The sequence below is a fragment of the Vidua macroura genome, chromosome Z (genome assembly GCF_024509145.1).
Source record: "Vidua macroura isolate BioBank_ID:100142 chromosome Z, ASM2450914v1, whole genome shotgun sequence".
Lineage (NCBI taxonomy): Eukaryota > Metazoa > Chordata > Aves > Passeriformes > Viduidae > Vidua > Vidua macroura.
Genome location: NC_071611.1, coordinates 16349340 through 16375617, shown reverse-complemented (window position 1 = coordinate 16375617; position 26278 = coordinate 16349340). Strand labels below are relative to the sequence as shown.

General features: G+C 39.0%; 1 protein-coding gene across 4 annotated transcripts in view; it reads right to left on the bottom strand.

Annotated features, from left to right (window-relative positions):
- Positions 1-26278, bottom strand: part of MLLT3 (MLLT3 super elongation complex subunit) — a 119817-nt gene that overhangs the window by 43161 nt on the left and 50378 nt on the right. For 3 of the 4 annotated variants that reach the window (XM_054003839.1, XM_054003840.1, XM_054003838.1), the window contains exons 3-5: positions 17137-17219; positions 12209-12352; positions 121-240 (exon numbers count right to left, since the gene is read on the bottom strand). In XM_054003839.1, the coding sequence (XP_053859814.1) occupies positions 121-240; positions 12209-12352; positions 17137-17219 (347 nt within the window). The remainder of the gene's footprint in view (positions 1-120; positions 241-12208; positions 12353-17136; positions 17220-26278) is intronic. The other variant, XM_054003842.1, reaches the window with a different exon arrangement.

Below are 26278 nucleotides of genomic sequence, written 5' to 3'. Positions count from 1 at the left end.
GCTATCATTGGCCTAGCAATTAAAACATTGCATAAAACACATAGAATTAAAAAAAAAAATAATTTAATTACCAGGAAAAGCACTTTTGGCTCAACTATCTTCTAGTGAAATAAGTCTCACCTTTGGCCCATGAGATGATTTCTTCTTTACTTCAGAAAAAGACAGAGAGTTACTGGGAAGGCTGGGGAGATGAAGGCTCTGCCCTGAAGAAAACGATGTGCCATCTGACATTACCATCATCTGTTGTAAGAGGGAAAGCACATCAGTAAACATTATCAACAAGAGCAGACTCTCGCCTGCCTAGCAAATCACACTGGTAGAAGAATAGAAGTCCAACAAACAATATCCATATTTCTTCTCAAGAAGGGGTAGTTTAATGAAATCACACTAATAATCACTAATTCATTTTTCCCAAAAAGAGTGTTTTTTCCCGTGATATTAACTGGTAAGCAATCTTCCTGTCTGTATCCTGACCCATGAGCCTTCCCAGCCTATTCTCTCTCCCTTCCCTGAGAGGCAGAGGGGGCAGAGTGAGTGACTAAGCGTCTTAGCCAAGGTTAACCCACCACAAAGATACACTGTAAAAATGGATTGAGGTTTTAAAGTAAAAGCAGTATGGCTTTAATTTCAGCTTCTAACTTCAGGGTTCTGTGTTATCTAGAGTACAGTAAACTGTGTGGCTGGTAAGCACGCAGCCAATTTGCTGTTAAGAGGGTCTAGCTCCCTTTCTTGATTTTAAAGAACAAACAGATCATTTCCAGAAAGCACAAGTAAACCAGCTATTACTGAGCAGTTACCTGACATGCAGATTATTCCTTCCATCTGTGGGAACCCAGTTAAGATCTTGTCTTCTGCTACAGTGCTGCTCTGCCTGGATTTTATGATTCCTACCACAGCCGTTCATTTATCTATTGGTTCAAGGCTCCAAATGCTACAGACAGCTTACCTGTCTGACAAGCCCTGCAAAGCTGGAAAGATGCAGAGCTCTACACCTGCAAGGAAAAACGTTTCTCTTCCCAAAGGTTCCCATGCACAAAGCGACACTGGTTTTGTGGATATCCTATGTGGTTATCCTTGCCTCTTTAGATGACCAAAACATCCTCTGACTCAGAAAACAGGAATGAGCTGACCCATCACATGCCTCATATACATTACATTAAAATACAGGGAAATCAAGGATGTAGATACGTAAATTCCAATGTTACCTCTCCAAATCAGGATGACATTTTATTGCCTACAAGTTCCTAAAGACAGGCTTTAAATTTAATAAACAAATTAAAATTATTTAAACACCAGTCCAAATGAATCTTGTTGCACACCACTTTGCTCAAAAGATACATGGTAGCTTGGGGAATATTAAGAGACATGTCTAGGTAATAAAAAACTTTTTTTATCAGCCTGTTTTCAACACTGTAGCTAGATGCCAAATGCAGAGGAATAAGGCAATTACGCTGTTCTAAACCAGAGCCTGCCAAAAGCTAAAGCTCTGAAAAATCATCTGTCCAAAAGTAATGACATTCTTCTTGCAATCATGGCACTGTTGATTGTAATTAGCTATTGTAAATCACAGTAAGTGATTCTTTAGCAGGAGAAATACTTTCTTATCTCAATTTGCCAAGGTCTTTGGTTGAATTAAACTCAGCTGAATACAAGAGAAGGCACAAGCTAACAAAGAACAATCAGCCAGTAGGAAAATAGAGCCGCATGTGCATACCATAAACCTGGGCAACAGGTAGAGAAAATGCACGTATTTAGCACTACTATCTCTCACAGAGGATGTCAAACGGGTGTTAAATAGTATTGTTCTTTAAGTCAAACTCTGCAGTACTTTTTAAACCACAAATTTAACAGAACATATCGTTTGCATAAAATCAAAGTCATTCAGAAAAAGCAAAGTTACTTATTAATTACAGAGTTTAAGCAGATATTTTGTTGCCCAAAATAGTTTAGTTCATACATTCATATGACAAAAAGACTCATATCCATGTAGAAGAAAAATTTAGTCAGTAGGATCAGGGTTTTCCCTACCCTGAAATTAAAATCAAAGAAACAAAAACTGCCAGAAATTCCTTCTCCTAGTGTTGGAAGCTGCCATTTTCTCTCTGAAGCATAGAAGTCTGATCTACTAAAATCAACTCACTGAGGTTTAACCACTGCATAAATTTTCTTTTTAAAATTCAGAAACATTTCTGTTTAGAAGTATTCATATATTCATGATTGTACACAGGCATTCTTAGAAAGCTGACTTTTTTTTCAAAGTGCATGGACGTCTAAGATATCTCAGTTTCTGGCAAGTATTTGGACCATTAACAGTCTCCATATTACAGACTGTTTCAAAAACAGGGTGACAGTCTACAGAAAGCTTTAGAGGGATGGGATGAACAGCATTAATACCATGTGAGGTCTGATTCGGCAAATCTCCTGTTACACACAGAAGAAAATAAATCCTGTTGTGGTTTTAGAAAATAAAATCTGGACACATCAAACCATGAACCCTAAAAATTTCAGCGTATTGAATCCTGCAGATGTTATTTCATCATAAACCCTATAAAAATAGCAACTGTAAATTCAAAATTTTAATTTTAATGTGATTAACAGTGCATGCAGTTAAGACAGACTACAGACTATACCATATTTAAAGCTGACAAAAAGATGACAAGAGACCAAAAAGTCTCATGTAAAATTGACTCTTTGGCCCCTATGATAAAAAACACACACTTCTCTTCCAAACAGATTTCTGAAAGAAGTATATGTTCCTCATTTAAATCCATTATATCACAGAAAAAATAAAGAAATTACTTTGACCTCTCAAAGAAAGACATTAATATTAGCACTAAATAATATCTAATATGCTTGTTTTCTTTGTCATCTATGTAGAAAGTCCCTATGTTAGCAACACCTTTTTATTTCTGTTTTGGCTAAATTTAGGGTAATGACAACTATACATCCAATTTAAGTTTACTGGAAGACCTCAGCTGACAGAATTGCTGCAATTTCTGCAGTGGGTAGCTGCCCTTCATCCCTGCATTAGTCAAACACAGAATCACAGGCTGGCACATGTACTTCCACCAGCTTTCAGAGTAAGTCCCTATTTTCACATTGCTTCTACCACACTGGCAACACATATGTGCCACTATGAAACCAAGGCTACACCTAAGATGGAAAAGGTTGATGGAAAAGGTGGGAATAAGCATATCACAGCAAGACACTACTGCAGCAAGAATCCAAGCTCACTGATAGCATAGGAATAACTCTCCAACACAGCCTATATGAATTTAACTCCTCCCTGCATTGCAATTACCCTGCTGTCTTAGAGCTGCCTAGAGATACAGCTAAAGAGAGGGGGACTGTAGCCCGTGCTTGAGCCAGGCAGCCAAGGACACCTACAGCTGGTGTTTGGCTAGACACACAATGAATGAATCACTTCAGTGACAAAACCCAGGACTAATTCTTCTTGGTCTCTTCTAAAGTCAGCAGCTAAGTGGGATTAGCCAGACTGGTGGAATAAGACATTGACTAGTGTCAATGAAGGTGAGACAAGAGCAGTCTTTAAACAAATCAGTTTAAACGGCCATATAACCACACTCTGAATTCACCAACATGCAAAAAAAATGAAGTTCTAGTTACAGTTTTGCTGTTCCCTCAAAGATTTTGCTTGACTTTATTTAACAGAGCAGAGATCTAGCTAATCTCAAAGCTTGTCTTTCATGGGGCAAATGGTGACAGTAATACAGTGTGTAAAAGTAGGGCATTAGCTGGGTTTGTTCACAAATACTTTAAGTGTTTTTAAAAAGTGTGCTTTAGGATACCTGGCACTGGATAAACACTAGAAAGATGGCCAAGGGAGAACAGTTGGTTTCACAGTTTAATACCAGGGTACAAATAACACAGGAACAGCAGAATAGTCTGTACAGAGAAACATTTCAAGAGAGGTGATTGTCCCACTCTACTCTGCACTGGTGTGGCATCACCTTGAGTCCTGCATGCAGCTGTGGCACCTCAGCACAAGCAGGACACCATCAGACTGCTGGAGTGTGTACATAGGAGGGCAACCAGCGGCGTGAAAGGCAGCTGACATCATTTGACTTGTTCAGTTTAGAGAACAGAAGGCTGAGGGATGACTCCACTGCAGCCCACAACTTCCTCGAGGAGGGGCGGCTGATTCCTCTCACATAATCTAACTGCTCTGCTGGTAGTCATACCTTGCCTCCAGTTCACAAAAAACTCACTTTACTATATCCTTCAGCTGTTGAGCTTGCATTTAAAACCTTTGTCTACCAGTTGCTTTAAATGAAAAACAACTTTGCAAGGGCAAAGGAAAACGCTACTTTTTCCCTAAAATCAGTGCATAGAGGAGATCCACTGATATTCACATTATTCGGTAGGAATAATCAACCTGAGGTGACCGGTATCCATAATATCTGAGCTGCTGGTATCTTAGAAGCATAGAATGGTTGGGGTTGGAAGGGACATTAAAGATCATCTTGTTCCAACCCCCCTGCTGTGAGCAGGGACACATTTCACTACATCAAGTTGCTCAAACTGCCATCCAAACTCCAAGGAAACAGGCATCCACAACTTCTCTGGGCCACTTGTTCCAGTGCCTCCCCACCCCCACACACAGTAAATAATTTCTTCCTAATATCTAAACTTACTCTCTTTCAGTTTGAAGCCATTCTCCATTATCCTAACAATACCTGCCCTTGTACAAATTTTCTCTCAGGGTATTACCAAGGACATTCCAATCTGCTACTCAAGACAATTGAATACTATGGAAAGAAAAACTGCCATGCATTTAATTGAATAAGTCCATGCACTTCTGAAAAAAGGAATGGATCAGGGAACAACTGTGTACTACCAATTAATATAATATAATCAGGAACCCTCCTCCGCTATTCCTCTTCCATAATTTGGGGAAAATTATGAAATTGCAGTACGTAGTGAATATAATAGCTTGTACTAACAATTTATTCTGAAGTTTCCTTACAAAAAATAAAAAACCTGACATTTTGGAGACAACATTTATACAGGCTTGGACAACATGGAGTACCTGTGTACCCAACACGAAAAACTCACTTTCAAAACAAAACCTTGCTTTTCATGTCCTTATAGCATGAGGAACGAGGAACAATCTTAAAATGTTCAATGGAAAGCTGATCTTCCTTTATTTGCCATTACTACAAATGCACATAATTGCAAGGTGCTGCACCTGGGCCAGGGCAACCTCTAGCACAGTCTAGGCTGTGGGACGAACAAATGGAGATGGAAAGCAGCCCTGGGGAGAAGGACTTGGGGGTGCTGGTGGATGGGAGGCTGGACGTGACCCAGCAATGAGCACTCACAGCTCAGAAAGCCAAAGGTGTCCTGGGCTGCATCCAAAGCAGCGTGGCCAGCAGGGCCAGGGAGGGGATTCTGCCTCTCTGTTCCGCTCTGCTGAGATCCCAACTGCAGCTGCTTCCAGCTCTGGGGTCCCAGCATAGGAAGGCATGGAACTGATGGAGCAAGTCCAGAAGAATGGAGCACCCTCCCTATGAGGACAGGCTGAAAGAGTTGGGGCTGTTCAGCCTGGAGAAGAGACGCTCTGGGGAGAGTTTATAGCAGCCTTTCAGTACCTAAAGGAGGGCTACATCAATACAAGAGGACAGCTTTTTAGCAGGGCCTGTTGCAACAGGACAAGGGATAGTAGTTGGAAACTTAAATAGGGTAAATTTAGACTAGCTACAACAATGGAATTTTTTACAATGGGGGTGGTGAACCACTGGAACACACTGCACTGAGAGGTAGTGGACACCCCATCCCTGGGAACACTGAAGGTCAGGTGGATGGGGCTCTGAGCAGCATGATCTAGTTGGAGATGTCCCAGACCACTAGATAACCTGTAAAGGTCTCTTCCAACAGAAACTAATATATGATTGTGCCAACCCTGACACATAGGAGTCACAGATCTACCACCCCACATATATATTCAGCCAGGAACTATGTGAGCTGTCACAGGTCAACACAATTTCCTTATTAATCCACATTAGAGCTCCTGCAGGTCAATGAGCCACTATCAAATATCTGCTGCCTGTCTCCTAGTTCTGCATTTTCCTGAATGAAAGGAGGCCATCAATAAAGCTGCAATAATCAGATCCACACCAAGCTACCTGTTGCAGTTTCATTTACTGAGCTGCTCATCAAAGAACACCCTCGTACAGTATATTCAGAACAGGCAGTGAGCTTTACCACAGGTGCTGCAGAAAAATTCCAATAGCACTTTTAGTAAAAGCTACAAGATACCTGTTAGAATTCTGGGAAAGATGAACCATTACTACAACATTTCTGCAGCACTCAACATGAATTATACTCATCATGCATTAGTAGCAGACAACTGGACCTCTTTGGCTATGGGTTGCCACACCCTGTGTCATTTGACAGTGACAAACAGGTTCCTATACATCACTTCTTTCAACATTAAAGAGTATGAAATATATGAAATATGGGGGGAAAGTAGTAATGATTTTAAATGAGCACTGCAACACTAATAGCTAAAGTCATGATGATGAAAAATCAGTATGGACCCAGCATGAGCTACGCAATATGGGCATGCAGACCTATATTTCAAAATTCCAAAGGATAACACACTGCTAAGAAAAACCTAGCAGTAATACAAGCCCCATTAAGGCTGAAGTTCCAAAATATAAATCATTAGCTAAAAAATACAGCCATCCTGAACAACTATTATTTTTATTTAAACCAATATAAAAAAAACTTTAAGTTATTTGCTTGAAAGTAAAGTAATATGTAGTTCAAGAAAATTCAATTACTTAAATATAAAAAGCACAAGATTAAAGATAATCCCTTCCCTAGAGCAGCATTATACCTAAAGCTGGTTCTGTATAGAAGCCAACTATTTCAACTGATACAGAGGAATTTGCCAGGAAATAGGGAGGATGAAGAAAAGAGGGAAATCCCCACAATTTCATCTTCATTACATGGATTATGAACATAGGTTTTAAAACTGGCACTATGCAGACATCTCAACTGACTGCAAAGACATTTCTCAAACGTTAAACAATAAAACCACAAAGAGATGAAAAAACCTGAAACAACAGAATGCATTGGGTTTTGGCAAAACCCACATTTTTACCTCGATAATTTTCTCTAAAAATTGCATCTTTCAGAATAAGTCTTTGTCTCTCTCATTCATTAACAGATTAACTGTCTTTAAGAAAAGAGCTGTCTTGTTACACAAGCAGTGCTCTTATATTTCCTAACAAATTTTATAGAAAGCAACAAAAAAGGACTCATCTGTTGCTAAACAGAATCATTACTACTCTAAAAGTGACCTATTTCTTGCATCCTCTAAACATGAAACCTCAAACCATTAACAGCCCTTTGCATTTGTAATAAAGCAGTGAATTTTACTATTTTTGCACACAGTGTTAACTGCTCTCTAAGGGGCAGAGAAAAGTCTTTTCCTTTTAGGAAAGAAAAGTCAGCTATTAAGTTTTGTCTATATACTCCTGGATTAAACAACTAATTTTGAGTCTCCTGCCAAAAAGGCGGTAATGTTTAACTTCCAATTAAACTTGCAAAACAATACAAACATTTTTTATTTATGTATTTGTAGCTAGGAGAGAGAGGGCAGTATCAAACTGCTATCTTAATGTAGACTGAAAATATTTTCACTACTTTTACTGGCAAGAATTGAAATTAAGTAATTTGTAACACCGTATTCAAACAAGTAATGCCTGAGCAAATCTTTTTCCCGTGGCAAAATTTAATTCTAAAATGTCAGGCAGCTATCATTCAGCGTCTTCAAAATGAATTTATTTTTACTAGCTCACTAAACAGACTAGGTGTAATATTCAATTTTTTTATTGCAATTGAAAAACATGCAATCCAAAAAAGCAATAGAACCAGTGCTACTGACAATATAAAATATAAATGGAATCAAACTCTATTTGTGTTTTCCATGGGATTCAGCAATCAACATCTACTTCAAATTTGAAGGTTTTTTTTCAATCACTATAATTTCCCAGTGTCAGTTTTCTTCCAAAATCCATATGCATCAGTCCCTGTGCTAACTCTTTTTCCTCCGGGTCTCATATTTTAAGGCTGAAACTGATCACTAAAGGTGACTGAAAAATCCAGGAAGGAATGACCACATAAGGGTCAATACTTACTGGTGTTTACATGACCAAAACTTTAATCCTACTGTACCTGCTCAGGCATAATTTCATGCTGTGCCTAGAGGATGAGCTGTGTAGGAAACTGCATGCATACAGTTCTTTAACTTCCAGAAGCTTGATGACTTGCTTGGTAAGACACAGATCAACTAAAAGTAGTCACCTGTATCCAAGGTATCCTTGGGAATTTCAAGCAACAGGTTGCTAATTCACATGGGTATATGTCTATACCTGGTAGCTACAGATGATGAGGTACTACACTGAGTAAATGGTACAGAAAATTCTCAGTGGCATCATTTCCACAGCAAACCTTTGTAAAAGGAATCTCATTCAGAACATATACAAAGGTCTAGAACCTAAACAATGTATGGTTTGGTTGAATTTGTCAAGTGTAACTTTGAAAATGTTTTATTTGTTTTTTTTAATTACAAGAATAAGCCAACTGAAAATAGGTAAATGGTAAAGATGGATTTGAGCATAATGGTAGAGATGGATTTGAGGGGCTGCGGGAAGTTCAGTGTAGAAAATACATTTTTGAAGGTGGAAAACTTTGCCAATTGGATATAGCCTAAGACAGAATCAAAGGTTTCTATTTACATTCCTGATTAGAGAATCTCTGAAGCCAAATCAAATCCTTCTCCTAAGGCCTGAAAATGTAACTGCCTCTTGGAAAAGAAATCAGCAAGTTGGCGAACTCCCAATAATGAAGACTGACTGCACATTAATGCTTCAATTCTGATTATATCAAATAAAATGCTAAAATACTAATATTCCACAGAGCTAATCTACATGACTGGTACTACCCTAAATGTCTGTTTGCCTAGCTCAAGTGCCACAATGGCAAAGCTGTACTACAGTTGAGTTCTGACTTTTTCATCACTTGTGACATCCCAATGTTACTCTTATTCTCAGTGAGCTACAGGATAGCCAGCCACACCTTACTGGACACAAAGGATGGAGAAGGGTAACAAAACTTTCTTAGCATGAAAGACAGAAGAACAGTGGCTGTAGCAAATAAACTTGACTAGTTCACATTTGGGAGGCCACAAGATACATACGTAACAGAAAGGGGAGTTAGGAGCATCTAAGAGATAATTCAAGGAATCTGCAGCAAAAGACAAACATAGAGGTAAGACTATACTGAATATGGTAGCACACAGGTACCAGGTGAGCCTACACTTCTCCCTCCAGAAGGACATACTATTTGTAATATGCATATGTTTATGCAAATGAGAAATAATCGTGTTTTGTAGTTCATATCAGTCAGCCCATGTAAAAATGGAGGAAAAGGAATCTGATCTGGATTCCAAGGTGCATAGAAATCAAACAATTTAGACCATTCTTTAAAAGCATGTAAACAAAAGTGCAGCACTTTTATTCAATGCTACCACTGTTTTACGTTAATATGGTATCTCATTCATTTTGAAGGACATGAGCTTGATTTTGCCAGACTCCCTGCCTATCAAAATTAAGCAACCTGTTACTGTTATTTTTTTTCTTGAATGTAGCTGTAAGCTAGAAGTATTAATTGTTTGGACTTATTTGTAAGTGCGAAACCCATCTCAGACTTTGTTACCCTGTAAATGCTTTTCTCGGCCTAAAGCATGGAACCTACAAATGAGTTAAAGCTCTCCGTAGAACAGAGAACAGACTGAAGTTGAAGGGAAAGTGCCTTCCAACACACTGGGAAGGGAAAGTCAGCTTTTCAGGGTTTCTACAGGATTCAAAAAAGCCTGTTTCCAGTATTTCATAAAGCATAATGGGCTTTCCAACACCAGGAGATGTAAGCCCTTCAGAGAAACTTTTAGGGACAAGACAGAATGCTATTACATTATTTCTGCCAAGCTGATCAGATAAACTCCCAGGTCAGAAAGTCCATACAGGGATACAGAAAACTGATCACTTCATGACAAGGTATTAATTTCTTGGAAAGAAATTGGGGAAATGGAGAAAAAAAAAAAAGCCATGCAGTCTAAAGCATCCAGAAGACAAAATGCAATGAAGTAATGCATTTTAAGAATGACCATACTGGTCATTCCCTATATTCAATTGATCAAAACATGCCACATTTTGTTTTTCACACTTAGGCAACATTCTTGCTTTTGTTAACTCAAGAAACCTAAAATTAAAAGGCTCAGAAAACTAGCAATAAAAAGGAAGCTTCCTATTTTAACCTTTTTAACCATTTCTCCTCAACTCCAAATTCTCTGCTGGCATTACTTAAATTTATTACACTTATAGTTAAAACTTATCCATCTTATCCAGTCTGTTGTTAACAAATATTAAAGTAATGGTTCATTAAGTTTTTCAGAATACAATCTCGATGTTTTATTTGCAAACACACTAAAAAGCCACTTGCACCTTATAAATGCAAACAGAAAACACTGCACATGCTTCTATTTCCATGTATTTCAGTTGTAACAGTTCTGTTCATCAGGAAGCCAACAGGTCTTTCAGACTATATGTGCTACTTGTTTTTGCTTTGTTTTCAAAAATTCTCTTCAGCAGACTGAAGATTCTCACACTAGCTTCCTCTTATCTCCAGCTCAGAACCTACTGTTATCTAAAGGTACCAAAAAAGGTTACCCACTCTTGTTACGGCTGGTTCAAATTAAAGACAGGAACTGGCATTAACACTTAAAATTTCACAGCATGAATGCTTTCTTAACATCTCTATCAGTGACTTGGTAAAGGAGGCAAAATACACTCATGCAGTCTGCAAAAAACAGTAAACTGGGAAGTGAATTATCTGACACTTCACAGCAAGCAGGGCTTGCAGAAGGGACCCAGGCAGTCTGGAAGAATATGTTAACAGCAGCCTCATGAAATAAAATGAGGACAAATGCCAAATACCAAGAACTGCCCCAGCAAGGCAAAGCCCTGCAGCCAGGAGGCTAGGGCTGTAACACAGCTCCGGAGGATGGCCTGGGCATGGAGTGCTATCAGCTGAGCCAGGGCCCAGACAGCAACTTAGGTGCCTGGACAGCAACAATGGCTATCAGTGTCCAAATTCTCGTGAGGTGGTCACAGCCCTGGGAGCCAGAGGAGGGTCAGAACTATATCCTCTGCTTGGGTTTTGTTAGACCCTATGTACATACTCCCTACAGTTCGGATCTCTAACACAAACACCACCAACAAAATGGTGGGAGGTAAGAGGAGATAACTGAGACCGTGGGGCTGGAGATGGCAGCGAGAAGCAGCTACAGGCCTAGGGCTGGCTCAGGTGGAAGGAGGGATGGCTTCAGGAGCATCCAAGGAGGGCTTGAGCTCCTCCATTCCCTCCCATCACCATGGCACTGAGCAGAGGGAACAGAGGAGACACAGGCTCTTCACAGGGGTGTGTGGAAGGAGGCAAGAGGCAGCAGCCCAGCCAGACACATGGGAGGCTCGGGCCCATGAAGATGGCACAGCAGTGGAGCTTAGCCCAGGGAGAGTTTCACATTCCAGGAAGGAAGGGACAAGTCTTGAGCAGACCTCATGGTAGAGCCTCTGATTGTCCCTGACAGAATGAATTATGCTGTCATTGTGTGAAACACAGCAGAACAGTTTCACAGAGAAAGCGTAAACCTAAACGTTTGGCCGTTTGGGCCCTCTCATCCCTCCAAATGGGTAAACTTCCTTTTGGCTTTTTCATGTCACTTAATTCTAGCAACACAAAGAAGTCAGTACATTTTTGTGATTCAGACTGTGCAACATATTATAGAGATTTAACTAGGTTTGTTTATAGTTAGAATTTTGACTTGTTCTACCTTATAACTACAAAATTTATTTTGCTTAATATAGAACTATAGAACCTCTTTCAATGAAAGACATTTTTATTTTCTTATTACCTCCATCACACTACAATGTATTTAAGGAAAGCACATGCTCATTTGTTCACCCATTCCACTTAAAGACACGTACCGAGCTTGTGTATTAAGTTAATCACAAGAACACTTAATTTCACTGTTATGTTAATCTTTCTCATTATACTAATCATGCACCAGCAACAAGGAGCAACATCTTGTGATGGCTTTTGACATGGGTGCAGGACTCACCCCTCCTGCCTTTAGCAGCTTTCTTCTGAATTCCTCTGTCGGGTTGTTGAATGTGAGCTTTTCACAGCGGAGGTGATTTACAGGTGGGTGGCCTTCAAGGTGCAGGAATAAGTCATAGTCAAATCGAACTTTCTTAGGTTCTTCCTGAGGGTTGAAAATAACCAGATAGAAACGTCTAGCACCAAAACTAACTAAGTTGAAAACAAAGGCTATATACTCTGTCAATTAAAATTAAATAATTTAAAACCATTCTCTGTGTTCTCAGACACACACGGAATTTACCAAGTGTCAGTTGAGCTACAGGAAATCAGAGAATCAGAGAAGCTCCTATCAGCCCATGATAACACAAGGTAAAATGCATCAATTTGATGAAATCCTGACAAGGCTTACTTGATACTGTTAAGTCATGTTTGGCCCAGGCTACAGATAGGCACATAGACCAGTTGATTCAGCTGACACAAGGTAACTCAGTCAAAAAACACAATAACATTTCTGAGCTCTGGAGAGTACTGAACACAGTGTAGTAAGTTTTGAAAATTTCTCCACTGCAGCCAAAAATTTGATTTCTTCAAAGGTTATAGAAAGGGGCAAGTATGAATCTGCTGCAGCCAACTACATTTGATCTCCTACTTATGGAGTCTGCTCATTTCTTAAAGAGACTTCATTGTCTTGAACAAGTGTGGTCAGATAGATTTCAAGTGTTTCACCAGAACTTTCGAGCAATTAAAATTCTCTGCCACTGCAGTGAAAAAATGAAATTGAATGTTCCCTGTACCAATACAGAAAGAGAAAAAACATAAAAGGCAAATACATCTCAGGAGAAATCACCAGTGCTCTAGTGCCCTGAGAAAGCCTCAGCTGAAAAAGGACAGTGATTGCATCAAGCAGATTTCAGTATCTTCTATCTGGTATTAAAAACTAAGTCCATTTGATGTTAGACATTTACACAGTCCCTTCTAGAAGCTGTATGTGCACTAAGTGCTTTTTTAAGATGCTATTAAGCAGCCCTTCCTCCAAAGGTCATGATACGCAATGGAAGTCACCAAATCAAGCCTTAGGAAAGAATAAAAATAAAAAGTCAACTTGAAAAAATGTTTCAGAAAAAAAGGAACCATGAATGAAGGGAAGGAAGAGATACAGCAAAACCTTAGCACATATCCAACACTGCATGAAATTAAAATACATGTTCTGTTCAGTGACAGATGCTTTAGAAATTCACATTAACCATGCTGAATTTTGAGTCAGGATTCCAACTATGGGAAGAACAGAAAGCATAGAAATCTCAGTTATTTTGAATGTTAACTCAGAGGTTTCAAACACAGCCAAGGGACATCCTAATCTGTCCCATCTCTAGACTTGGAGTAGAAACAATAAAAGGAGACCTGAAGTCGATTGTTTCTGAAGACAAAAGAAAGCAGTTCCCCTAGATGAACTATTTTCACAGTTCTGATATAGTTCATAGAAATAAATGACATCATGGAAATAAATGACATCATTTTCAAAGGCAAACATGGATGATACTTGTTGTTAGAAATATTAACATGATTTCATGCAGAAAAAAAATGGAAGCAATGTATTCCCTGATCTGCTTAGAAAACTGCAGTGTTGCTATAGGCAACACATTGGTACCAGCAGCTTTGCCATAAAAGCCAAGTTGTAATAATTCATAAACTATAGTATTCAGACAATTTTGTGGAAAGTCAGATGAACATAACCAGTGAATAAAAAGCAGACTTACTACACAAATGACCATCAGTACCACTGCACTGCCATTATTTCAAAATGGGGGAGATAGAATGTACTGCAGTTTATGAACCTTATCCTATATTAACTCCATTTTCCAGAGTAGGAGTCATTGACCTAAAAGAATTTTTAAGGACTTTGTTTCAATGATTAACAACCATAGCCTGCTGTTGCTGAATTTAGGAGCAGGGGTTGGTTGCAATTTCTGTAACTCTTTAAAGCTTGGGATACTTTTCTATCATGGCAAAATACCTATTAAATTTTCCACTGATTTCTGTTTAGTCCTGGGAACAGGATCCTCTGTGGTCCAGGTAGTTTCCTGTACCCCTCCTTTCTCTATCCATGAGGGTATTTTCTGAATCAGAAATTCAGTAGCTGTCTACCTTTAATAAATTATGACTGTATGTCTCGTTTTCCTCCTTCTGTCTATATCCCCTTTTTCTGTATTGGAGTACCTGTGAACTGCCTTAGCGGGGAAAGAACAGCTGAGCCAGGAGAAAGTAGTAATTTGCCAGCTCAATTTTTGTGCCACTCTTCCTTTGTATTGCACACACCCCAGGGAAGCACATGCTGCTGCAGCTGTGTGACAGACTAACTGACTCACAGTCCAACTGCTGCTTGTCATATTACATGACACCAACAAGGGGTGAGGGATGTTTGCAAACTTCCTAATTCCACATGTTACTTGAGGGTAAGGCAAGTTGTAATCACTGCTGCCCTCTTGATCTCAGTCTAAGCCACAACTTCTCCTGGGGAGCACCAGAGACGTGCAGTCTCCACAGTCAGAAAAAGCAGCCACAAGTCTAGTGGAAAACAAAAAGAGAAATATTGGGCAGGAAGCTTTCTATAGAGATGCTCAATGACTGACTCACTGTCTTCTACTTTGTCTGTGGGATGAGCATTCAATAGATGAGTTGAAGAGACTGGGCTGCTTTTCATTAGATTTTCTGAATGAATCAAAACAGCTTCTCTAATAGAAAAAGGGCTAAAAAGCATACCAAAAAGTCTGATCATCTCACTGAGGCAGTTCTGTTTGATTTCCAACAGAAAACATGATAAATCAAGACCTTGTCTTCACAGACTGATACAGGGAACATGTCAGAATTACCTGTTCAAAACCTACAACTTTCAAAGTGCCTGAACAGAATACCTCGTACCTTAACATGGCTTTCTGTGAAAGACAAAAGAATACTGGATTACACACTCAAAGGCATGTATAGCTAACCCCAAAAAAAATTTTAAGTGATCAGGGTTCCAGAAAAAGTCTTCTACAATGCATTTCTATTTCTTTCTCTTTTAGTATTTTACCAAGAATTCAACACAGTAAAGATATAATTTTGACTTCATTAAAATAATCATTTCAAACTACATCTTGATAATATAAAATAAACACACAGGTATCTTTGAATGATGTTAAGTACCATAACAGCTCCAAGGCACATGACATATAAAGGGAACCTGAATAACTTTGGATATTAAGGTAGTGTACATTAAACTTTGCAAGATTTTGCTCTTTAATTTCACAAAACTCCAGTTCTTTTTATCTGTACTAGTTATTAGTAATGCAGAGCCTGTTATGTACAATTAAAGAAAACCTCTGTATTTTCTATTTCAGAGACTCACAATAAGTGCAGCAATCACTTAGTGATGTGAGGTATCACAAAAGCGTAAGTTTTGTAGAATGGCACTGGATTTGGCTTGAGCCTGGTAATGTTGAATATAATGAGTACTCGCAGTCTAAAATACTGGTTTTTAACAGACAAAAGGATGCAAGATTAAAAAAAGACTGTTACGAAAGATCAAAACCTGAACCAATTATAAATATTTGTAGTACTAAATAGAACAATGTAATACTAAAATATAAAATATTACACAATGAATTCTTTGTGTAATCAACATAATCAAGACTGGTGTCCTTTCCTCAAGTTTAAGTGGCTCTTTAAGCATTAGTTAAAGTCTGCCCACTTTTTAGCAGGCCTAGTAATTCTTCTCAATAATTATATTACACTTCTCTTTTTCAATAAGGCAATTTTAATTTCACAGAGTTATCTACTAAATACTGTCCACCAAGAGTCTATATTAGATGTAATATTGTTTAACTGCTCCCTCAGTGACATGGATGAAGGGGCAGGTGCCTCCTCAGCAATTCACTGATGACACAGAGCTGGGAGCAGCGGCCGATACCCCAGAGGGCTGTGCTGCCCTTCAGAAGGGCCTTGACAGGGTGGAGAGATGGACAGAGAAGAACTGTCTGAAATTCAACAAAGGCAAATGCAGGGTCCTGCATTTGGGGAGGAAGAACCCCAGGCACCAGCACAGGCTGGGAGCTGATCTGATGGAAAGCAGTTCTGTGGAGAAGGACCTGGGGTTTCTGGTGGACAACAAGCCATCCATGAGCCAGCAGCGTGTCCTGGGGGCCAAGAAGGCCAATGGTGTCCTGGGATGCATTGGGAACAGCATTGCCAGCAGGTTGGGGAAGGTGATCCTGGCCCTCTGATCAGCCCTGGTGAGGCACATCTGGAGTGCTGTGTGCAGTTCTGGGCTCCTCAGGACAAGAGAGACACAGAGCTGCTGGAGCTGGTCCAGCAGAGGGTGACAAAGATGATGAGGGAACCTCATTTAGGAAGAAAGGCTGAGAGAATTGGGTCTGCTCAGCCTTGAGAAGAGATGACTTTGAGGGACCTTACTGTTAACAAGTATCTGAAGGGAGGGTGTCAGACGATGGATCCAGGCTGTCTTTGGTCATGCCAATCAATAGAACAAAAAGCAACGGGCACAAACTGATGCACAGAAGTTCCACCTGAACATGAAGAGATTCTTTAATGTGCAGTGATCAAGCACTGGAACAGATTGCCTAGAGAGGTCACAGTGTCTCCCTCATTAGGGATATTCAAGAACTGTCTGGACACAATTTTGTGCCATCTGTTCTGGGATGACCCTGCTTGAGCAGGGATGTTGAACCAGATGACCCTCTATGGTCCCTTCCAATCTGACCATTCTGTGATCCTGTGAAATACAATTGCACATTTCTACATGTTACAGTAATACTGGGTTGAGGAACAGCATTGATAAAGACAGCTTTAAATATAATTCTTAACCAAGTTTACAAACTGAAGTTCAAAACTAAAAAAAACTCTCACTTCAACGTGATTTTTTTTTCTTATGAAAAACATGAGATTCCATACCTTGTTTTTGAAGTAAACCTCAATTGGTAAAATGAAACCAGCATATCCAGATTCTTCAACTTTGTATGGTGGGTCCTTGCACACTGAAACAGAGAAAAAACAGGATTTAAAAAAAAAAAATCTGAAATTCATAAGCAAACCACATGAGTACATCTGTGACAATAGTTCTACATGGCACTGTTAAAAATCTGCACACATGCAGTAGGATTTATCTGTGCACAACTCAACCTGAATTTTGCAGGCAAATTCTTCTTGCCTGCATAAAACCTCCACTTTATGGATAGAAAATCTTTATCTCAAATTTGAAAACTTTATTATTGGGAAAAGGGAGACATGACACAGCACTCCATCATATAGTGAAGAACATGAGGAAGGTTAACTATGGTATTACGTTTAAATAATATCCAGATTTTCCTTATAGGATTCAGACTTTTGTAACAATACCGCGCATATCATTAGCTATAATACAATCTTTTTCTTCAAGTTCTCAGTTTAATACAAGGGCTTTTAGCTACTTTGAATCCCCACAGTACTGAATAGCACATCTCTGAAGAAAGTGGCACTAGCTGTCAACTCCAGTCAGTAACAAAAAGTAGGCTGTTACAGAACTTGGAACAGAAGCCATCTCTGCCTTCTCCTATTTGATTGTATCGCAGTCTCCTTACAGAACTCAAGTCTATGTAACACATTAGCACAAAGGGAGGCTAAGCTTGAGAAACCACGCATCTAACTGCAGCATCAACTCAGACGCTTCCAAATGTTGCATGAATGACATGCTATGTATGAAAAATCATGTCTATGGCACTACCATATCACTGAAGGTTTCTCCACTGTAGTCTGGTAGAATGATGCAGTTAATAACACAAAAGGTTTACTTCCTCAGAAACATCTCCTCTAGCTCTGTGAACACCTAGCTGACTGGGAAAAAAAATTCAAACTATTAAATGAATCACAATTTGCTCAGGTGAATACTCCTTTCAGATTTGCCTGGTAATTTACAAAAAGAATGTATTGCAATTAACTGTACAGGACCTGATTACCAAAATTATTCTTTTAGCAAAGCACTGCCGATAGGCACTTAAAATCCTTTATCATCCTGAAAACAAGACAAGGTCCATCAGACACATCCAGGAACATAAACAGTCTTATGTTCCCAATAGTACAATCAGTACTGCAGCTTTCTGAGGACATGCAAGTTTGGTTAATCCCCAACTAAGCAAACACAGTGGAATTTTCTACTACTACTTGTCATTCTCCTTGTTTGCTAGTACCAAACCCCTCAGTGGTTAGGGAGATCACAAGTCCTTGCTCATCTACTGCAGTTGGCTATCACTATCTCATTCACTACATGAAGTTAACAAAAAGGGAAAAGGAGGGAAAAAGAGCAAGAACAATCTCTTTTACACACTGTTCTGCAACACTGTCCTCTTAAAGCTACAGAAATTAATTTGTTTCTCCTGGCAGAAAAAAAAAGAAAAAAAAAAAAAAAGAGGAGCTACAGTTTGTAAAGTGGGATTTGAAAGGTTTTGAAAAAAAGTATTATGATGATTGGTCAAATCAAAGAGATGGTTTCAGACCAAGGTCTTCAGCTGGAAACTGGAAAAACCTCCCAGAAGTAGTACTTCACTTTATATTGGCACATCTCCTAAGATGACTTGCTGGCATTTGAAAAATGTAAATATAATAGTTCTAGTTAAGCAGAGAGGTTACAGTAATATGTATTAGCAATTCCTCAGTCAATGATAAAGGAGCGTTCCTGATCCTCCACTGCCTTTAGTAGACAACTTGAGGAGAAAGCCTTCACAATATTTTTTGAATGGTCACACACAGAAGATTGAAATACACTTATACAAAAATGGGGAAAGATTATACAAATCAATAGAAATGCAGAGGCTTTAGAAACAGTGATTTCAGGTTATATATTTGTGATGTCACAAACATCACATCAGCTTCTTCCTGAGCACTTAATTGGTGCAGAAAACCTCACTAACATAAATATTTCTCAATGCCTCCCTCATTAAGCTCTTCCTGCAGATTTACACAGCTGTTTGCCATGCTGAATAGTACCTTATCAAAGTCTCATGGTTCTTCAAAGAGTCTGTAACAGCTCCCAGTTTTGATAAAGCCTGGATAATGGGCTGCAGAACAATCACCTAGAAACTACTTTGGGTGTCTTCCCAAACTGAAAGATGGGCTTTTAACACAACAAAAATTCTACTCTTGTGAATGAAACCTTCCTGAAGAGAAATAGAAGTGACTGAGCAAAGCTCAGTGCTATTGTGTATGTGCAGGCTGCAGCTATTAAATTTTTCTCACATTTTTTGCGGAAGCCACCACTGACAGAACATACTGACAGAAATGGCATTTCTGTGCACTCTGAAACAGCACTCCCTGGGATAAGCTCTTTTTGTTTTATTGAACTGTCAAAAGGAGTAACCAGGGCTGCAGTGACAAGTGGTTTAGCCAAGCCAACAGGAAATCATCCTAGCAAGGTATGCTGAGCGGAGAATAGAGACATGCCAAGAATTAAGTAAACCACAGAAAAGGAAGTAAGAAAACAAACAAAAACACCAAAACAGCACAGGAGAGGAGAAGAGAGGGAAGAAATCCCAAACCTGTAGAGAAAAAGGTAAAGAGAAACAAATGCAAAGGTAGACCAACAAACTCAACCAACAGCAGAAACTAGGAAGGAGTTATTTTGAAAAAGGAAGCCTCTAGAGACCCTAACAGATTTCCCAAAGCTTGCTAGGAAAAAAGTGACTATGCTAGATTAAGTACATAAGCAGAAAACACTACCTTATTACAAAAAATTTTCTTCCTGATCCAGAGGGACAGAGGCATTTCACCTCTGACTGCTCCTTTCCTTTAAAGTGGTACTTAAAAATCCATTTCAAGTGCCAAACCAAGTGTCTTGAACACCATTTACCACTAAGACTTAATTATTACGGTCAGATTTTTCTTTCTCCTAAGGAAAAAGCTTGTATGAATACAATTTTCTCCCTCTCTGCTGTATCTTTTGTCTAGGTGGTCCGAACTCAAGGCAGTCTCTAGAACAATTAAAGCCGTGAAGTTTCCCACAGTTAAAAATTGGTGTCAGATAAGGCAGTTCCAGGGAACATCACTGAGATGCAAGAAGAAGTGGGCAACAGCATACAGAGTAACAGACCAATTATAACAGTGCTTCCTGTCACAAGAGTTGTAGGTCCAGGAGAAGACAAGTAAAAAACCTAAGCAAAATGACACATATTTCTTTACACGCACTGGCCACAGAATAAAATGTGCGTGGGTTTGTTGTCTGTGTAAGCCAAAATAAGGAGCTTAGCTCAGTTGATCAGAGCACAGTGATTGTGCATTCAATCCCTGTACAGACTCAATGATCCTTGTGGGTCCCTTCCAACTTAGAATATTCTGTGAGTTCATGGTACTGACTTGTTATTTTATGTTTGTCAGAATAATCTCTTCTCCCATAAACGAATATTTGTATTTGCAAATAAATTTGCTAAACAGACAGATCAACTAAAACTATTTTAGGTGCAATTCTGAAATAAAAATAGGAACTCGTGCAACGTAATCATAATGCGGATGTCGGTCCCTTATGTTCACCATGTTTCATCCTACTGTGGGGTCAACACTACTGTAACAGGCAGTAACACTTGGTATGTTTAAGGCCACAGAATGGAAATTAGATCAAACAGGTCTCTAGCTAAAGCTATTGTGAAATGCTGCATAGGAGCTTGAACATAGGTGAAACCAAATGACTAGTCAAGTTGTAAAAAGATAGAGGGAATAGGGGAAGGTGTAAAAGCTAGGTCCCAGGATAAGAAGAAGGTGGAATGACTGTTTCCCTTAATGCTGAAGAACCATACACACGTGCACACATGTACAACTGTACAGGGGATGAATTCTGTGAATTTTTTCAGGTGCTTACCTACAGTATACTGTCACTTAAACCTCCTGTGACAGAGGACTATTCAGGCACTCAGCTGCAATGCTAGCTGTATTACAAACACCTCATGAACAGGAATAGTCAGAAACATACTGGTTATGCTGATCCATTCATTTGGAGCTGCCTTCCTATACAAACAGGTTCCAGTAATTCATAGGTGATGAGAAGTTATGGAAATACTCCTCAAACAAAACCTGCCTTGCAGCAAGCAACTGCAAGGTATCAATAGGCATCAGTAACAGCAACACTATCACTACTACTACTGGAGATATTCTCAGTTTAGATTTTTTTTTCCAGAAGGCGAATGAATGTTTATTCAAAAGTACGTCTCTTTTATAGAGAACATCGTGAACATTAATTCTATTGGTTTTAGAGTAAAAACATTTTACTTGATTGGTACATTAGACTTAGGTCAGTGTTGTAGAACATATCTATAAACAATATGAACAGAAAATAAGATAATAGATTGTTTACATTCCTCTTGGACTTTTTCCTAGGCTTAGCCTGGCAGAAAATTTTCTCTTTTTCTCTCTGACTGAACTGAGAATATCTACACTACTACTACTACATAATTTTATTTATAAGGATTTCTTCTCAATAATGATTCAATATCTGTTTATGTTACGTTGCCTAATCATACTATCAAGAGACCCTGCAGAGAGACATTGACAAATCAGAGGGCTGGGCAATCACCAACTGTATCAAGTTTAACAAAGACAAATGCCAGATTCTGCACCTGGGATGGGACAATCCTGGATATGTGGAGAGACTTTGGAATGAGACACTGGAGAGGACTGCTGCAGAAAGGGACCTTCGCAAATCAGGATATTTCATGAATCTGTGACACTCATTCTACATGTAAGAAAGAAATGAGAGTGCTCAGTTCTCATCCAGAGCATTCTATAACTGAATTCTTTTGATAATGGCTGCAGAATGAGTCACCCAAGATCAGAAAGTCAGAAAGTCACCACAGAAAGTCAGAACAAGCATTGATGATTACCTGTCCCCTGTTCTATTCGGACAATACACTTTCTCTACAGCTCACATAAATTGCTTAAATCATTTATCTCACATGATTTATTTCTTTATTCCGCAAGTGAAGCACTACTTTTTCTTTCACAAATGCATTCCCATATGTTGCATCAGAATTAACTGACACTGAAGGAACAGATGCAATCAAGCCACAATGCCACATTTCACTAACAGTGACTACACTGAAGCCTTTGGACATAATAACAAAATTCTAGTTAAAGCTATCTTTTTTTAAAAGCTTTAAGAAAGCTTTTTTTTTTTTTACATGAGATTCACTTGCCAGTCTAACACTGTTGAACACATTATTAATAGATTTTTTTTCTTTATTAAAAAAACAGTCAGAATGAACAAGTAAAGGCAGAAGTTCAAGCAGATTTCAACACAACTTCAGGATGATGCAGAATAATGTCTGCAAGAATTCACAAATTTTATGCATCCTGCAGGATACTCCAGGTGGGTGCCTGTAAGAAGTGATGCCTTCTTAAAGAGAACTGGTTTAATAATAAGGATCTTTGTACTAGTATTTTGTAGGTATTTTGCCCATTATTTGCTCATACGTCACACTCTGACCAACTTTTTCATCGATTCAACACCACCTTCCTTAAAAGAAGTCTCAAAACCAATGGTGGCATTCATTTTCAGAGGAAGGCAGATTGTGGTACCAAATCCCTCCTGCAGCAATCACTCAGCTTTAAATATTCAGCTGTGACTTTTTTTAAAAGCTCTTTGACTCTGCTATTCCACAGCCCACCTTGCCAGCTAGAAAAGTCCAGTATGTGGATTCTTAAAAAAATTACCAAAACAGCCTGGAAGAGAATGGCTCTGTTACCTTCTAACTTCAGGCACCTCAGCCATTAATATTAAAAAATTCTAGGCAAGTTCAAACAGAAACTGGTAAAAATTACTAAGATAAGTATGGTTTAAATTGTACATCCTAGACTAGGAATAAGGAGAGTCAATTTGCTCCACACTTTTTGCTGACATGTACTTCATGAGAAAGATAAAACCCCAAGAAAAAGCAGAGAAGGTACTAAAAGTTCTAAGACTAGGATCTCAGCACTGCATTTACAGATATATTACATTGCCTCCCTCACACAGTGAGTGACCAGATCCCCACCACTTCTACCAGCTGAATAGGGTAAAAAGATACAGCTTAAAATCCCTTAAATAAAGTGAACCCTAACTAAATTTTGGAGTGACATTTTCTGTACACTGTCTACTCCCCGACCATTAAATAGCTTCTTCATCAACTGAGAGCAATCTAATACACAAGAAAGGAGGGCAGGGAAGTCTCCAAGTCTGTGGCTGAGTTTGGACTCAGTCACACCTAGGGTCCATCAGGAATTTAGAAAGCAAGGGGCTTGTCTCTGAACCTTGTGACTCAGCAGAAGTGTTTCACTTACCGTTTTACATGCTTACTCTTTTCCATCTCTGGTCTCTGTGTGACTCATTCTAAGCTGATTCTAATCTGATTTTGCTTTGTATTTCATCCATGTAATAAGTAATAGAGTGAACCTTGCCACTGAACTTTGCTAGTTACAAATTTATATTAAACTTACTTTTGCTAATACCTTTGACAGAAATTTTTTAAGCAACCTAAACCACTCATTTGCAAGTCACTGTTATGTGTGATGGAGCTGTGCTTTCCTGAGGATGACTGAATGCTTGCCTGCCCATGAAGGAAGTAGTGAATAAATTCCTTGTTTTGCTTTGCTTGCATGCACAGCTTTTGCTATACCTATTAAATTGTCTTAATCTCAACCCACAAGTTTCTCAGCTTTATCCTTTCAATTGTCTCCCTCATCCCACTGCGGGGAAATAAATAGGCTGTTATGTGGTGCTTAGATGCCAGATGGGGATAAACCACAACATTACCCCTCCAGGACTTCCAGCAGAAGGGCCATTTTCCTGATACAGAAAGATCCTCAGGCAGCTGCAAAGTTGTGAAGTTCATTACACATCAGATGGTGCAGAAGCCCCTCCTCTTGACTAAAGGACACAAAGTTGTCAGCTGTATTCTGCACTGCACACACAATCAAAAGTCCTTACTGAAACATTTAAAAGTTACTGTAAATGTCTAGGATCACACATAGTTTACACCTGCCATACCTTCTGTCTGCTCCCTCATGTTTCCTCTGAACAAGACAGGAATGCAAAAGAGATGGGAAAAGAATAAAAACAAGTACTTTTAAACTGAATTATTTTCTGTTTTATGTCTGGATGTTATTTTTTTCAAGGCAACTGTATTTTTAAGACAACAGTTTTTACAATTTTTCAAAAATTACTGTTAAAAAATTTACATATGTCTCAGGTATCACTGGAGTATACCACTTCCAGAAAGTACCTGGTCCAGAAGCCTTTCTTAGGTGAGCATGACACTAAAGCAAATGAAAAACCCTTGAACAACTGAACTACAGCTAAGGCTGCCTGAATAGTAACATAATAAACCAAACAATTATCTTTGATGGAAAACACATTAGGTATAACATTAAAAACTCAGACAATAAACGTCAATTTGTCCTGTAGATATCATTTGTATTTGAAGTGTAATAAAAATTTCCAGTAACTGTGCACTAGTACATTCTCATATTTGTATAGAATGTACAGCCCTTGGGATTTTCTATTCTGCTCAGAAAAACAGGTCCCACAATTGCAGACTTTGAAGTAATTTCTTTCTTGATTATTAATTATATACATCATCTTCCCATTAAAGACTTTGCACTGAGAATACTTTTTCTTAACCTCCAGATAGATATTTAACACAATAAATCTTACTCTCTACTTTAACTTCATCATGCTATGCAAGGATCCAACTGGGAATAAGCATTTCAGAGCCAACAAAGTCAGTCTGTATATCAGTGGTGCTATAACTGTGTCAAAATTTTGGGGTTAAAGAAGTTTTACAAGCAAGCCAAGACTAGTTTTTTTTTTCCATCACACCTCCATCCTTCATGGTTATTTTACTTAACTCATTGCAGAATATGTAAGGCTGGAAGGGACCACAAATAAACGCCTGGTCCAACCTCCCTGCTCAAGCTGCAACATCCTAGAACACATGGCATACGATTGTGTCCGGTTCTTGAGTATCTCCAGGGAGAGAGACTCCACAACTTCTCTGGACCAGCTCCAGCAGCTCTGTGTCTCTCTTGTCCTGAGGAGCCCAGAACTGCACACAGCACTCCAGATGTGCCTCACCAGGGCTGAGCAGAGGGCCAGGATCACCTCCCCCAACCTGCAATGCTCTTCCCAATGCATCCCAGGACACCATTGGCCTTCTTGGCCCCCAGGACACGCTGCTGGCTCATGGATGGCTTGTTGTCCACCAGGAACCCCAGGTCCTTCTCCTCAGAGCTGCTTTCCATCAGTTCAGCTCCCAGCCTGTGCTGGTGCCTGGGGTTCTTCCTCCCCAAGTGCAGAACCCTGCAATTTCTTTTGCTAAATTTCAGACAGTTCTTTGCTCTTCAGATGTAATATACTGAAAAAAATCAATTTTGCTTGTATCATCTACCTGATTACCTTCCTGAAGTTGTTCAGAGTAGGTATACTTACAATCATGAATGCTAATACCTCCCAAAATTATTTTAGCAATTGGAGAGTGGGACTAAGAACAGGAAACAAAAAATATCTCTTCCAACACATTCATACCACTAACTAACAAAAGGAAAAATTTTAAAAAGTATGTTAACTTGAGCAAAACACAGATGTATTAATAAGACATGAGCTTAAACTATCAAAGGGTATTGCTAAGGCTAGAATAATTATTTATGATAAACAGTGTGTTTACATTAATCTGCCTGTTTTTTCTGCCTGCCACCTAGCATTACTTGTGTAACAACAATACAAAGCTTGGCAATCAAAAATACCCTGAAAGAGAGAGACTTGTAGTTTGTGTGCAAACATGCTTACAATTAATATGATATAAATGTATGCTTGAGACATAAACTGAGTTTAAGAGCTGTGCTTGCACACAGATGATGCAAATGTTGTATACACTGGCATGCATGTAATTTATCACTACTAAGCTGATAGGAATTTTGAGGGGAGAAAACAACCATGTGAGGATAAGGAAGTGGCATATAAAATTACCAATTTCTTCAACCAGAAATAGTTAAAATTGCAATACTGGTTCTGACCACTGTAGCATGCCTATAGCTTTATTCTTCT